Consider the following 16,672-nt stretch of genomic DNA (forward strand, 5'->3'; position numbering starts at 1 on the left):
ATGAGAAAACAGCTTTAAGCAATCATGTGATAGTTTGGGGGTTTTTAATGTTCATACTGAATTATAGCAGACCTTATTTTTTTCCTTGAGCTTTTTAGCTATAAAAGAAATAAAATGGTCATCATGTATGAAGCAGTTGTATTTCTGTCTTTGTTGACTGAGGAAGCCCTTGGAGCAGCCTTCTCAATGCTTTGTGTGGTAAAGCCAATGCCCAAGCGTGTGTTCATCATACACTTTGACTAATTTATGTTGGACTCCTGTGTATTAGGTAGAAAATTACATGTATGAAATGTCTCCTTATTCCAGGAAAAACATTGACGGGTGATGCACCTGATGGACACAGAGCTCACTTCTCTCAACAGACCACCCTTAACAAAGGACTTAGCAAGTCTATGGGATTTCTGTCCATTAGAGGAACACGAGACGAGGAAGAATTTTTCCAGGGCATTTCTGCAGATTACAGTTCGGGTCAGGAAGATGTTTTCTGTCCTCATAGATGTAAAACCAATGAGCTTGAGAAAAAAGGTCACCTTCACACAGATGTCCCTCCCAAACGGAAAATATGGGCTTCTTCCACAGATTTGCTTTGTGCTACTGACAAGGCAGCTGAGAGGGACCATGCTGGAGGACCTCACAGGCACAGCCATCAGTGTGAAACATTTACAGTACGGACTTCTACTGCTGCCAGAAACAAGGAAGCAAGATACTCTGATGGGAGCATAGCACTGGACGTCTTCGGACCACAAAAACTGGACCAAACGTGCCACATGCCTGAGACATCAACTTCTGCAGCAATATCAAGTGCCTTTGACAGGATAAGAGAGAGACAGAAGAAGTTGCAGCTTCTGAGGGAAGCTATGAATGTAGAAGGTTAGTGGAGCTTTTTGATTTTCTCAGTATTTCAGTCGTCAAACAAAGATTCCTCATTATGATAAATTTGAGTTCTCTTGTAGCAGCTCTTGAAACAGCTGAGGTCTTTGCTTCATCTTTTTTTTTTTTTTTTTGCATAAAGTGAAGTAAAGAGCATCTGTTGCCAATGAAGATAAATGTCGTTGTCCAGATTGCTCACTCAGAATAGTTGATCTCTAACCAGTATCAAGCTAATCAATTGCAATTTAAAAAAAAAAAAAAAAAAGCTGGTAACAGCCAATTGTCAAGCAATTTTTCTCAAAGGAAGATTCTCATCTCCAGCTGATAGAGATGGATTTATGTCCCTGAGGAAAGGCAGAATTTAATGTCCAGATCTCTGTTTTTTTGCTGTATAACTCTGGACTGTAGCCCTTAAATATGTTTTTTTTTTGGTCTTCTTCAGTGGGAACACTTCACCAAGTTCCATCAGTTCATTAAAAAAATGCATGGGGGAAAAACAAGTCATCGTAATTGTTATGGGAAAGTTATAAAATTACCTTGATGCAGAACCCTGTAACTAGAACTGCATGTTTTATTTTCTTTGGTTTTGTGGGGTGATTTTCAGGGGATGTAAGTTTGAGACAGTTGGATAGAAACTGAGAGCAGAGCTGGATCCTGCTTGTGCTGGGTCAGAAAACATCACTTGGTCATCCAAGGTGTATGGTACAAGAGCTGTATGTACAGAGCTGGCTCAGGCATTTACTCAGGTGCACTCAAAGACTCGTGAGTTAGCCTGCCTGTTGTGTGACAGAAGTAACTGTGAAAACACACCCCACCTTGGCCTCCTTCTTCTGCCTGAGATAAACACCTCCATAGTAAGGAGAGACGATAAAGCCTTTTGTCAAGGTTGAATTTCTGAAAATGCCTGCTCATGCCCTTTGTAGCCATCTTGGTAGATGCTTGTATTGGAATTAGCATGGAAGCCAGATCCTTTCCTGTGCATGTGAGCCTTTTGTTCCACAAGAGGAGGAGTGTTACTGAAATGGCATAGGCAGGTTACAATCTGCTGTGATTTCTGTACAGCTGGAGTTCTCTTGTGCTATTGGATCAGCATCTCCCGATGAGGGGATGAGGGTCAGGTTATGGTGTGAAGAAATGAACATAGATGAAAGCAGCCCTGTGGAGTTACCATTGTTTATCTATATGGAAGTTTACTATCTGTTGTTATCTACCAGGATGTCTGATGAGCTACAGGGAAGCTTGGTTGGCTTTTGGTTTAAGAGTCTGAAATCAACAGGGTCCATCTCAAGTTTATGAGTCAACTGGGATCTCTGGAGATAGACAGCTGAGTTTAAGAGTTTAAGAGGAGGCCACTCCCAGCATTGGGAAAGTTCAATAGTCCTGTTGTTCAGGAGTGCAGCTTTGTGCTGGTTGGTGTTGCATAAGAGCAAAACCAAAAGCATGGCCAAACCCATTGATGAGCAATGGGTTTATCATTCTCATTCAGCAGATTGGGAGATGGCAGAAAACAAAACATGCCCATGCCTTGCAAACTGAGATCGACAGATGTGTGAAACTACTCGATTAGTAAAGGGGAATGGGTGAAAGTGCAGTCAAAGTAGACTGGGGACTGGGCCTCAGGAGTCTCAGAAGCTGAGTGACAAACATGTACAGGGAAGATTGAGGTAATAGCCAATGACTCACTGCCCATCCTTCTGAATTACTTGCTAGGAAAAAAGTAAAGACACTTTCTCAACAGGTAGCTGAGTTTCAGAGTTTTCTATTTTCAAGGAAGGTGTGTTTCACTCTTGAAGGTGGGCGTGTGTGCTTTACTGTTATATTTTAGCTCTCAATTGTTCAATTTCTTCAGTCAATTAACTACTTAAAGAAAATCTTTTGGACCAGAAACTAGTTGTGAATATGATTTTTTAATGAGCCAGTTTAAAGAAGTATTCTGGTAAGATGGATGATGAATGCTTTTTCATATAGGAGTTAGTTGCTGTTATGTCTTATAGGGCTTGAGAAACCTGTCTGGAAGTATCTATTCTGCCCTAGTGAGTAGATTCACAAAAGTCTTAATACATAAAGTCTGCTAGTCTGTTAAGACTTCTTTCCCTTTTCCTTTTTTTGTTCCATACCCATCTTATATTTCTTTACACAAGACATGTCCCTTGAGATCTTCCATAAAAAGTCTATTGCCAGTTTCGTCTGTCAAAGAAATGAAAAATACAGTCTTGAGTCTTTGCGTGTTACTGTTGTATGTAATTTTGAAGTACTTAGTGGGTAGACAGATATTTCCACATCCAACACTATCAAGTGTCAAGTGTGTGTGGAATTACTCTTACTCTGACCAGTGCAGCTGAGAGGCATGAGTGAAAAACAGAGAAGAAGAATAACTTACTTCAAAAGTTCATGCAGTTTGGAATCAGGGTTCAGTTCAGTCTGGAGGGGGAGAAACGGGTGAGGAGTCACGGGAAAGAGGGTCGTAGTTGGGTAGCAGAGGAGAGACAATCTGCCTTCTCTTTGGTAGGTCTGGGGATATTTTCAGTTCAGTTGAGCCCAGGTCTAGGTTACAGCTAAGCCTGTGTAAATTGTATTAAGCCTCTGCTTTTGGCTGTATACATTGTTTTTCCATTTTTGAATTGTGAAGTGACATTGGACTCTCTGTGAGTTGAACTTGGCGAGATAAAACTTCTCAAACTACAAAGGAATTTAAGTGACATATGGCTTATTTTTCTTTAACTTGCTTTGGGTTAAGCTGGAAAACTTTTCTGTTGTTCTTAAAACTTAAGGAGCTGACTGCTTTGGAAAAAGAAATTGTTCTTATGCACAGACTCTGGTTTGCCAAGCTTTCACTCAGAACAGATTTTTACAATCTAAATTATAAACTCATGAAAAACAGAGTTTATAGTGGAAAGAATGACAGCTTTAATTACAGCTGTGCTGTAGTACTTTGTAGTGAGCTGCAGACCATCTAAATTGCACTATAATATACTGTTAGAACATCTCAGATTTAGCCTCAAAAGGCTTCCAAGGACCATGACTGACTTGCTCTTGAACTTGCTGGCTTGTGTTAATCTGCTGTACAGTTTCAGGGTTGAGGTTGTTTATCTTTTCTATACTGAAGATGATTGTTTATGACTAGTTGCCATTTAGCCAGATGGGGGCAAGGCCAAGAGTCTGCTATTTGACTTATGGTGTAGCCTATTCTGATCACTAATAAGAGACTCCAAAAGTATGTGTTAATTTTACCAAGACAGTAAGTTCTTCATTTTTGCCCTTTTCTTCATTCTTGTTTTGTTATGGAGGTTTTGTGACCTTAGAATTTGTTAGAGTTAAGAAGCTGTTAGGTGTTAAACCCAAACATCTTACCTGTACCCACAGAGCAGGTTTTGTTTTCAGTGTTCTTTTGAAATTTGGAAATTGCTGCCTGGGCACCTGCTGATAGTGGCCCATATTCTTTACATTTTGCAAGCTTGCATTGCAGCTCAAGATTGTGAAGGTGTTTTCTGTTCTCCCATGCTCCAGTTTTTTTTGCCTTCTCTCCCACCAAACTGATTGTATCTCCTGACCCTTGTGAAGTGTACACACACTCAAGTTTTCCTATCCTAGGCCTGCCTTCTAATGGCTCAGTAGATGGTAATGGTAGCCTTGTCTGAACCGCTCCTTTTGCTTAGGCAGCTCCTCCCACCATTGTTTGTTTTGAGTGAATGCATAATTCAAAGTGAAAGGGTTTATGTGTTACTTGAGTGAATGAGTATCCTTTTGAAAACATGTTTTTAAATGCAGTGTTGTTTATGAGGATGTTGTAAGTGACACGCATGAGGGAGCATAAAGCTTGCCCATGTCCTTGTGGAATACAGGAGGACAAAACCAGCGTGAGAGTAGTAATATAGCTGGCTGTGGGTTGAAATAGCAGACAGGGCACAGATGGGAGGCTACTGAAAAAGTTGATCTTGCTGAAGCTCTGGAATGCTACATCCAGGGGTGGGGAAATGGGGGTGATTTGTGAATATTCTCAAGCCTTTGTTAAATGTTTTTGCAATTGGGAACCATGTAAATTCCAGACCCACAGGTTGTGTTTATTCCTCTCTATTTCTACCTTTATTTTTTGTGCAACAGAAAACCCAGATTATTAAGTCCTCAGATTTTATGGTATTTGTCCAATTATTGCTCTTGCTTCATAGAATCAGCAGGAAGAGGCAGTAATAGTCTATATTTCTAGAAAGAGTATTTCCTCCTAAGTCTTCTTCCTTGTGTTTATCTCATGAAACTTCTCGTTAGCTACCTTGAAGACTCATTTGGACCCCATTTATAAAATTTCCATGTTGTGACAGCCTGTGTTTAGCTGGGAAGGTTGCAGTTAAAGGTTACAGTTAGGGATACTCTAATTGCCTGTATTTTAGATGCTCTCTTAGTTTGAAGGTGCATTTTTGAATAAGGGAAAATTTCTGCAGGTAATGAGGCAGCTGTCGGTAGCAAATTTATCCCCGCAGATTAAGCCCCAGAGATTTGAATTTGGGAGCTTCTGTAGAAGTGGTTTAAATGGGAGACAGGATTTAGGAGCGGGGGGGAAATGAATAGTTACTTTACAAACTTAACACTTTGAATTCATTGAAGTGCACATACTTCCTTTTTCTCTTGAGTTCTGTGTTCTGGGTTTCTGAGTTCACTGTGGGCCATTGGAGACATGTACAATGGCACATCTGTTTGCATGTGAAAGCAAAGGAAGGGGCAGTTTGCACATGCCTCTGTGGTGCTGCAGTGTGATTTAAATTCATTTGTGGCAAAATAGATTCTCATGTGGTTGGTCTGTCCAGTAAAACAATATTCAGAAATAATTTTAATGAATCTGACAGGTAGGATAATGGACTGATGCTATTTTGGTTACAGAACTCCAGCTGTTGATTTTACTGAGACAAGAGATACTGGCTTTTCAAGGAAGAAGGTATTTGTGGGGTATCTGTAGAATACAAGTACTGTGGCATCAGCAACTATTACTTTGTGCTGAGTTTCACAGCTTAACCTTAGGTAGTAAACTAGCTCTTACAATTGCATAATTGCACAGCAGAATGGCATCTGCTTTATCTCATCTATCGAGCTTTCAGCAGCTCACACAATCCGAGATTGTCAATTTCTGGTCAATACATTACATTTTCAGTCAGATAAAACATTTAAATTAAAACAGGCAAACAACTTTGTTAGACAAACTCTGTCTGGGCCTGTGTTAGTTTACATACCTTATCCCAGATGGCATGATGCAGATCCAGAAAACAAAGGTGTCTTTCTAAATACAGGACTCTTGAGTTCCTACCAGACCCTGGCGTTGTTATTGTTAATCTCTCTGTTTTCCTTTCCAGCCTAGCACTAGAGATGTGTGCTCTCTGCAGTTTTCCAAGGCTACATTTTTCTACATTAGACTACATCTAATCTGAGGTAGATTAGATCCTTCCAGGCCCTCTGCATCAGATGGGGCTCCTTAGGGGGTTGCCTGGATATCTGATGATTTGGACTGCATGCTTTCTCATGTGGAATGTGAGTGGTGGAAATCTTGCAAGTTAGAATGAGCCTGTTCCCTGGAAGTCGGAGTGGGATGGCTTCCTCTGTCAGTTGTTGGATGTGAATCCCTACCAGGAATTTGAACTGGATCTCAGCGTCCTTCCTGTTAAACCTATATTGGCTTGCATAAGATAGTTCAAGTTTTCTTAGATGAAAAGAGGAAAAGGAAAAGCAAATACGAATCTAATCTATTGATTTAACTCATGGGAAAGAAGTGAGTCCCAGCTTCTCCTGAAGGACAGTTAATGTGTTTTAAGTGGTGTTACTCTCCTGTAATAGGCACCCACCAGTAAACTTCAAAGGGCAAACGAGAGCTCTCTCCCTGTCACGAAACTGTCGGTTTAATTCTGCCGCCTTCTCTGTGCAGCCAGAAATAATTCTGTAATGATGTGTATTTGAAAGCTTGTGTATCTGATGTGACTGGTGTTCAGGATAATGAAATTCCAAGCTGAATGCGGTTCTCTGATTTCTGTTGAAGTTGGCTGAGGCGAGGCTCTCTGTGAGTGACTTGTCTGGGCTTGCAGGTCTCGCCTTGCGTAAATAGCGTGTTTTGTTATTTTGTGCTGTGTGAGGTGCTGGGAGGTTGTGCTCTGCTGGGTTTGATAGGGAACTTGGAAAAGCACCACTGGAGCACTAAGCAGCAAAAAGACAGACTCTCCAACTTGTTATGCATCGTCTACCTTTGTGTCATGCTTATTAGTACAAATTTTGTATATTAATTTTACTTACGAACTCTTAAAACATGCTTAAACTCATGGTGTTTTTTCTATTAAGGTATGAAATTGTTCAAAGTGTTCTGGTAAAAGATATAATCTAAGCAGTGAAATGTTAAGGAAGGTAACTGATACTATTATTTTTGCTACAATGTACTTCATGTTTGTAGACATTAAATCAGTTCTGAAGTCTCTCTTCAGTCACTATAATTTTTTTTAAAAACAAACCAAAAAAACACCCCAAGAAACTAAGACAGAAAACCAAGGCCATTCGGAATCCCCAGGGAAAATTGTAAATATGGGAGATAAGTGGTTTTATTGTAGTTTTAGCTTTTGTTGTCATTTTTCAGCTCCTTCCCAGCCAGACAGTTTGTATAGAAGTTAGTCCTTACTTTTGGAACTTCTGTATGAAAAGCTAAACTTTCATTTGATCCCAGAACTGGGACTTGGTGACCTTTGGAAGCCAATTCTTAATTAGAAGCTTAGCTTGGACATGATCCAAGTGCCTTCTTTGAAGTTAAATCCTAATATGATACATTAGAATTGAGGAGAACTTGCTGGAGGAGACGAGAGAGCATAAATTATTTGGATGACTGTGCAAGCATTATAGATAGATTATTCTCAATATTTACATTTTAATGCAGTATTTGCAGGTCTGCAGTGCATATTCTGTCTGTGCCCTGGAAGGAAGGCACTTGGTTAAGAGTGCTGAGGGGATGTGTAGCGGGTGTACACAGATGTTTGTTGTGTAGGCCAGCAGAGAACTGGAAGGAAGATGCCCCAGCAGCAAACAGTTCCACATCTGTATGTGTTTTCTCTAAACTGAGCAAAATGGATATAAATCTAGAGGATTTACATTAAATTTCAGGGTGTAGCTTCTTAATTGCCTTGAAACTTTGCCTGGTAGCCCAGCATGGAAAGGTTGTTGAATGCTTCCAGGCCAATGAGAAGAATACCTTTGCTTGTGTTCTTGGGTTAAGTTGTGTGGTCTTGATTAGGGAGAAGATGTGACAAGACAGGAGTGTGGTCCTGTCTCCAGCTCCACTTGTGAATAGATATGAGCCTTGTTGGGCCTTCTTTGGGGGTCTGTGACAACACTGAGATAAACAGTGTGTGGAAATTTTGCTTTTTGTTTCTTGGTTCCTGGACTTCTTGGTCTACAGCATGGCACCAGCTCCTGCTAACAGGATGAGTCAGGAGAAATCAAACACCCTGCAGAGTCCCATTGCATGCCACCCCCTACAAACACTTGTCTCGTGGTTTAACTGCATATTTCTGTTTTACCACGGGTTTGGTTTTTTCCAAAATTTAATGTCTCAAAGAACCAGAATGGAGCCATAATTTGTGTGCAATTTGAGAAGCCCTGGCTGCTGACTAAGTGGAAAAAAATACATCTGTTTAAAATCTCACATCATTTTTTATTGTTCCCTCTCCATCATCTTGCTTTAAAGTCACTTCAGCAGACTTGAAAAACCTACAGCTAATAAAACTACTGGGAAACAAGAGTTCTGGTTTTAGTTAAGAATTTCAGTACTGTAGCTCCAGTGTTGTGTGTGGATTGATGCCTCACTTAAGGGCTAGGAGCATTTTGAAAACACGTCTCCAAAAGCTGCCCACTGAATTTGGTTTTTATTTCCCATGGTAGACAAGTAATTGCTAGACTGGGGGCAGATTTCTTTGTTGTAAAATCCACAACGTTGAAAGTAGCCATTGTGGAAGATTGAAGCAACCTCACTTCTCCCACACAGCCCCAGTGGATTCTTTTCATCTTGCTGTAGGTCCATGCTATTCCTTTCTGAGGGTTACATGGTAAAATGTTCTTTGGATAAATTGGGTTTTGTCCCACTAAACTGTGCAACTGTAATGGGCTGGTGAGACCTGTTGGTTTCATGAGTTGATTTGTAGCTTTGCTTACCTTTCCCAGTTTTCTTAAAGATTCCCTACACAGCCCAAGTGAGCTGGGTAAAAATGGGGGAAATACTGGCTTTTAAAGAGGAAGGCTTTGGAAATGGGTAGTCCAAAGTGAACACGGACTAGTCTTTAGTTCTTGGAGTATTGCATTATCTTACTTCTTTTCATGCTTCTTTCCTATTTGGAGTTTTCCCTACTTCTGTAGGAATTCTGTATTAGTAGTAGGAATGAGTAGGAATTCTGTCATCTGACCTGATAGAAGTTTTGCAGCAGGTTTATTGGTCCCTCAGAATTTTTCACCACGTTTTGTTTTCTGGGTGTGAAAAGTTGGAACTTCTGATATCCTTGTTGCAGCCTCCAGAAACATCTGCTCATTTGTTCCCCATTTTGTATTCTTGCATTGCATATTCCTTGCTGTAGTGACTGGCACTTGTTTTCACAGCAGTTACATGTGTTTTTGCTATATCACTGCTTTTGTTTTCAAAAACATTAACTCTAGTCAGACCAGAAACAGCCTTCTGCAAATAAGGACACCTGAGGTTTTTTTGTCTCATTTTGACAGAGAAGCATTGGTATTCCCAAGATGTAGAGACACTTTTTTTGCGTGTGTTCTGCTTTTATGCACATTCTGTGTGTGGTTGTTGGCTTGTGCTTAGGAAAGTTCTGGGAGATGGTAGCAAATGTCAAGTCCATACCCCCTTCTGTGGAGTCCATTGCTCCAGTATGTTATTTATGTAGTCCCCTGAGAGTAGGAACTGAGACTGCTGTATTGATTTCTCATCACATCAGTTTAGCTGTTCTGGTTAATTAAATATCCTCTAGGGGCTTACTAATTGATTGTTAATCATATTTTGTGGATGTCAAAGATGAGCTGAATTATAATTTTCCAGTGCTTGCTTTATCTCTCTGGATATTTTTTCTTTTTACATCATAAAGGAGTCAGGGACTGAGTTCTGGTGGTTGCTTTTTACATGCAAGAGGTGAACACCAAGAGTTTGCACCTGGTTTGTTTGCAGGAGGGTTCTGTTTTTGTCTTGGGTCTCAGTGGGTTTTTTTTTTTTATACCAGTTTTAACTTGTAAGTGATGCTGAGGGAAGTTCAGAGGAGGTGGCTGCATTGGGATAGTCAAGAGAGGCCAGGCTGACCACAGAACCTCAGGCCATGGGAAAAGAATGGAACTGCCCAGCATCCCCTGGGTGTTTGCTTTTAGACTCCATAGCCACAGGCATTTTTAAATGGTTTGAAAATATATTTTAAATTTTCAAATGTTTGTGTTTGATTTTTACATTATGACTGTTGCTTTCTACTTCTGATACCTTGGTTTAAACTTTCAGAGCCTTTGAGAAGGTACAAATCTTATCACAGCGATGTTTATAGTACTTCGAGTGAAAGTCCATCTGTTATTTCTTCAGAACCAGATTTCAGGCAAGGTAAGACCTATGTTTAAAAACCAACCAAAAACCCAAAGAAACAAAAAACCTAAAGAAAATGTTTGAGAGGAAAACCAGACCACAAAAGCCTTTAGTAGGAGTCTTGATAATTGTTCTGATACAAAGTTCTAAGATGATGAAATTACAACATCATGTACAGATCAGCATAATGTGCAGTCTGTTCAGAAATTAATTTGACATTTAGCACTTTGGGAGGGAACTTGGTAGGAAAAGCTGGAACTAGTTAACTTTTTAGTAGAAGTGTTCTTTTTTAAATAACAGAAAATGCTGCAGAAAAATGATGGAGTTGTTGTTAGTGCACAGTAACAGTGAATTACAAAAGCTTTATATGGGAGCTCCATGGTATAATTATATTGGTGGGTTTTACTAGGAGGGTTAAGTGGTTTAAAATTTATATGCAAGGATTTCAGTGTAATGCTAAAGTACTACATAGTACAGGCTGTTAATAAGATAAATTTAAGTAGTTTCTATTAAATCAGTCACTTGAAAAAGCAGGAGATGATATGAAAGATTGTTTGCTGATGTATGGCAGGAAGAATAATCTTTGCAGAATCATTATAAAAAATGGAGACAAATCATTTGGTGAAAATTAAGAGAGAAAACAATAGTTAGGAAGCTGGAGTATAGCTGCAGTATATGTATTCTGTATGCACAGAATTCCAGCCCAGCCTCTATGTCCTCACTGCTCTCTCAACCTTCTTTGTCATTGTCTGTCCTTGTGCTTACTGAGCCAGCAGCCTGAGGAGCAGTAACAAATACTGAGGCTCCTGTAATTTCCCTTTGCTTGCTTGCAATTTGGAACAGGCTGTTTATGTGTTCCAGGCCAAAGTCAACAGCTCCCAACTTTGTACAGGCAAGACAGAGCTGCCTTCTGCTGCCTTCAAGTAGCAGTATATCTGGGCTTAGTGAAATGACTGTAAAAACCCCCTATTTCTAAATCAGTGTGGCTTTAGTGTGTTCTGCAAGAGCTCTCCTGCCAGCTCTGTTTGCTGAAGGTACAGTAAGAGGAGGAAGTGAAGTACTGTGCAAAATCAAGCTGGAAGTGTAGCATCTCAGGTGCTGCTACAGGAAGATCTCCCAGCAAAAGCTGTAATTTTACAAAGAGAATCATAGGTTAATATATTGCCAGAAGGAAAAAAAAAAACCTTATAAATTATAATGAGGAGTCCTATTCCAGGGATAGTGGTAAGAAGTTCAGATACTGATTTCTTAACTCATTATTTTGTGTACTGGGTGCATGGTTAGCTAGCTGCTCTCTTTCTGGTCTGGAGTAGTTTTGTGTGATGTCTCTGCCATGTTTGTCTCAACTCATGGCTGACAAAAAAGATATGTTACCTTGGGAATGGGTCTATGAAATTTTGAGGAGTTTGATTTCTTTTAAGCCTTTCTTAGTATTCTTTTTCAAAGAACTGTCAGCTATTTTTGTTGGGGTAAAACTGTAAGATAGCTCTGAAAACTGAAATCAACTTCATAATGTTGATTTGTTTAATACTGTAGTGCCATTGTGCAGAACGCATAAATTTGATTCCTTCTGAGTAATCTCATGTGACTGATAAATCCTTGAGGTTTAGATGGGATTACTCTGTGTGCTTTGTTGCCCAGGTATTAATTTGTCTTTTGTTTTGCTAGTGAGAAGAAATGAAGCTTTCAAGAGAGATGATGCCAGTGGTGTGTTATCAGGTGCTGATGATATCTCTACATCAAGTCAAGCTAATTCTCAGAGAACAAGGTAAACCCTTTGAAACCCTTCTTTATCAAAGAATGTATTCTAAATCTGCAGGTGAAGTTTTTCACTCCCATCCTTGCTTCTGGTTAAGATTAAAAAAATGAAGCATGTAATACTTGAATGAAAATAGCATTTTGGAATTATTTATTGCATTCTGAAGTAAAAGTCTCATGATGCATGTAATGTAGAGGTAAGTTGGGCGCCCACATTCAGTTCCCATGTTTAATAGAGTCTGGGTTGAACTCAGGTTGTTATAACTGTCAGAAGGTCAGAGGCTATGTTCTGCTTGGAACTATTTAATTATTTTTAATCATACTTTTTCAGATCAAACTTTTTGCAATTGCTGATATTAATACATATTTATTTGTGGGATTTTTTCCATTTAATAAGGAAATGGAGGCATGCTTATTTCCTTGAAATAAGTCAAAAGACATACATTTGGTTTGGTTGTTTTGGCAAAATCTTTAGTTCATGTTTTTGTGCTTGGATTTTTTTTTTAATACCTCACCACTTATTAAGCAGGCCAATTCAGTAAGAGTTTATGCTTTTTGAAAATTACTTTGCTGTGTAGTGTATTCAAATATAGCACCTGTGTGAGTTTCATTTTTCCAAATTCCATTCATCAATACAGCTTTAAAGAGTAGGTTCTTCGAAGCTTTGAACATCACCTTTGATACAGCATCTTTTTAATACAGCAGAAATATATCTTGCAATATCGGTTATGTTTTGAGAATGGTTCCACTCTAAAGGTTTGAAAATTTTTACTGACATTGACCTTTTGGATTTAAAAGTTTCTTCTGGTCTCTGCCAGATACCTAGTCACCTTGGGATATTTTATCAAAATTATGCAGATAATTTTTGTAGCAAGGGGTAAAAAACAAAGGCACATCTCCTTCTTGCCATCTTCCCTCATCACATCACAGCAACAAAGCCTTCCTTTGGCAGCTTTTTACTTTGTATGCTGTAGAGCAGGAGCAATATATTGCTGCTCTACTCAATATTCTAGGACATTTATATGTTTTTGGCATATGTTGGAGGAGAATCTTGCTCTATCCTATTAAAAAAAACTTGGAAACATGTAAAGATTTGGCCTGTCTCAGGTGATGTGACACTGCTGGTGAATGTGTCCTCCATGTTCACTTAAAGCAAAGAGTAAATAGGGCTTAGAGACATGCTTTGAACATGGAGATGAAAATGAGTGTCTGCTCCGTGCACTATATTGTGTGCCAGAAGTGGATCCGGGTAAGGCAGGGTCTCAAATGGACTGCATATCAAGGAGGTGAGCACGAGAAGAGCTCCTTGCAGGTCGTACAGCTTTTGGTTACCTCATTTGATGAATGGGTTTCCTTACTACCTGCACTTTGCCTGAGAAATGCAGAGTCATCTAAAAACCTTTATATTGGCATTTCTGGCAGGGAAGAGGTATTTGGGTGCAGCTTAACTGAGTCCACACAGTTTTGTTGTCAGGAACATGACATCTGTGTAATGCTGTATGTGTTAATGGTGTCCAAGCAGTCATGGGAATCCAGCCTGTCTTCACATAATATAGGTCCTTTTATGGCAGACTTCTAAGGGTTACTGGTTTATATTCCATGTAACCCTGATAAAGAACTGTATATTTTTACGTTGTGTTTCATTTCATGCTGTTTTAGCACCTCACTAAAAAGGCAAATCAGATTATTGCCACTGTATGTACAGAAACAATATATTGATCCCTTATTTGCCTTTTTTTTTTTTTTTTTTGCTTTGGTGAAAACTGCTAAGTCAACCTTCCTTCTGCTTTGCCTGGAACCCAGGAAATTGCCCATTCAGCACCCGTAGTTATAGCTTCCAACTAAACCAGCAGTAATTTGCAGATGCTGTTAGAGAACTTTTGTTTCTGTTTACAAAGTATTTCAGAAACAGAAAGTAGTATGTGGTATGTAAATGAGTCACATTGTGAGTCATTGTTGTAAATGAATCAGGCCTATTATGCAAGTGAAAATGCTGAGGTGAAGCAGCACATAGTTTCTCATGGTTTGTTTCGCATTATTTTATATTACTCTGTTAAGACTGGTACCTTTAATGGGTGTAATTTGTATATGTGTGAAATCTAGAAGTAAAATATGTTTTGCAAGCACAGCATAGACTTACCTGTTGTACTTAGCAACAGAATGAATTTTACTTCTATGTAACTATACGGTATTTTTTAGTATTTTTTTAATCTCCTGTATCCTTGACCTGATACCACTGCACTTGCACAAAAATATTATGGTAGAGTACCAGAGGTAGTTATTTACTGATTTTCATAATTGTTCACCCATTTTTACAGGTGAACAAGTTGGGGTTTTTTCTTAATCTAACTACCAGAGAGTATGTATATCCAAGATGAAAAAAATGAGACTTCCAGCTAGTTTTATCAGATTTTTTTTTTGCAGACCTATTGAGAAACAGGACAGCAGCCATAAGCAGAATTCAGTCCTGTTCTAATACTTATATTATACCTAATACTAATATGAGCTGAATAGAAAACAGTGTGCTCTCTCTTACTACAGCAGCTCCTAAATATTCCAGTGCTAACAAGTGTAAAAGGAATTCCATCCAATATGGCAGTTAGTTAAATGGGGGATTTCTAAGAAGATAACTTAATATTTTTATCCAGGACATTGCGTGTTGCTGCTTTAAGGTGTTCTGTGTTGCAACACACCATGGCTTTTATAGATTCAGAAACCTCAGGTTTCAGAGTAAAACTGGTGATAACAAGTAGTTCCAAGGAGCAGGATCTCAGAGTTTACATGCTTTGATTCCACAGTTTGGGGAAGTATATGCCACTTAATTCTTCACTTAAATTGCATTAGCACTTGGGAGCATTTAAGTGCTCATTCAGTGCACTTGGGAGCACTCTCTTGCATTCAAGGGACACCATCAATACCTCAGTACATATTAATTTTACTGCTCCTGTGGCATAGTCTTGGAGACAGTGTGCTTAATTATCCGCAGAATTATCCTGATAAAATTGAGTTGTACATCAAAAAGGAGGATTTGGATTTGAGGGAGGTTTCTTTTAAAAGAAGCAGCAGAGGTGTTCAGAGTTATCAGAAGGTGCAGCCTGTGCTGTTGGGTGGGCATGCCCTGATGTTAAATTAGCAGAAGCCATAGACATTCAGTATTACCCTTCTTGTGGTCCGTGACTGTTGTTATCCTTTAAGCTTCTTGGAATGCTTTCCTTGTGGCAATGGCTTGTGTCTTGTTTCCTCTCTGCTTCTTATATTCCTTGGGTTTTTTTCCTTTTTTACTTCTGTTTTCTTTTTCCTCCTTTACTATTTCTTCCTTTTTCTCTCTAGGAGCAGCAGCTGACATGGATCTCTTCCTTCTGTTGCCTTTTCCTTCCAGTAGATTACATTTTCATACCCTTCCTGCCTTACCAAAAGACATCCATCTTTCTCAGTCTATTCCTGACTTTCCCACTGCACTAATCATTAGGGAATGCCTACCTGCTTCCCCCTTCTCTGATCCAATACCTGCTAATTTCTTGGTAAGTACACAAGTACACCAGGTGAAGAGGGAATTCACTTCCCTTTTTTTTCAAGTGTCAGCCTTCCAGGTTTGGGCTCCCCTACCATCTGCAGGTTAATAAGCAGCTGTGAGGTTCTGGTTTGCAGTCAGACACTGATGAAAATACAGAGTAGCAGCCAAGTCCTTGTCTGATGAAGCACCACACAAAACACACTTCTGTGATGCTATCTGTTAGGAATGTAATTTAGACTTTTTTTTTCTTTCTTCCAGTAATAACACTTGCATATTCAAAACTTGACGAATGAGCTCTCCTCATTTCAATATATTTCCTTTTCTGTAGGAGAGATGCATTCCTTGTCTTGGAACCTAAAGACTGAATCATGTTGTTCCCTCCCCATGAAAACTGGCAGTCTGACCAAGCCAGAGTTCGTTTTACTGACCCAGGATGCCGAAACATGCAGATTTATGTTTGGTGGTAGTACTTATGTACTAAGATAGGAAAATTTGTAAAACCTTAGGTTTTTGAGCTTCCTTCAGGGACACCCCATACCCACCCAATATTCAAATTAATGTCAACAGAGATGGTAAAACCAACATAGTGATAAAAACTGCTCATTGCTGGTTTTAAAAAGACAAGATATTTTTCTGCAATAGGTGTTTTCACAGTAGCAAGTTTTTAGATAGAGCCAGTTGCAACATGTCTTTTTCATATGTCTTTGATAATTCATAGATATTTATGTTCAGAAAGTGTTTGTTTTTGTTTTATTTCAGAGCCCATCCTTAGACCTTGATCTGAAGGGTGCTTGTGGGTGTATTTAGCTTAGGGTTTTGTCAATATTCCCATATATGTCGATCCTAACAAGTTTCCTCATGGTGAAAAGCTAAGCATGTGCACATGTGCTGGCAGGTCTGAGGCCTTTTTTTGTTTCTTTGTCCCTTTAGGTGCATGTTATTCAGTCTTTTGTAGG

The 16,672-nt window shown here is 39.3% G+C and overlaps 1 protein-coding gene across 1 annotated transcript in view; it reads left to right on the top strand.

Moving 5' to 3' along the window:
* Positions 1-16,672, top strand: part of PTPN13 (protein tyrosine phosphatase non-receptor type 13) — a 109,132-nt gene that overhangs the window by 50,359 nt on the left and 42,101 nt on the right. Inside the window, exons 7-9 of the mRNA XM_041412152.1 lie at positions 307-870; positions 10,367-10,462; positions 12,113-12,212. Of these exons, the coding sequence (XP_041268086.1) occupies positions 307-870; positions 10,367-10,462; positions 12,113-12,212 (760 nt within the window). The remainder of the gene's footprint in view (positions 1-306; positions 871-10,366; positions 10,463-12,112; positions 12,213-16,672) is intronic.

The sequence above is a fragment of the Onychostruthus taczanowskii genome, unplaced genomic scaffold (assembly GCF_017590055.1).
Source record: "Onychostruthus taczanowskii isolate IOZ18803 unplaced genomic scaffold, ASM1759005v1 scaffold38, whole genome shotgun sequence".
Classification (NCBI taxonomy): Eukaryota; Metazoa; Chordata; class Aves; order Passeriformes; family Passeridae; genus Onychostruthus; species Onychostruthus taczanowskii.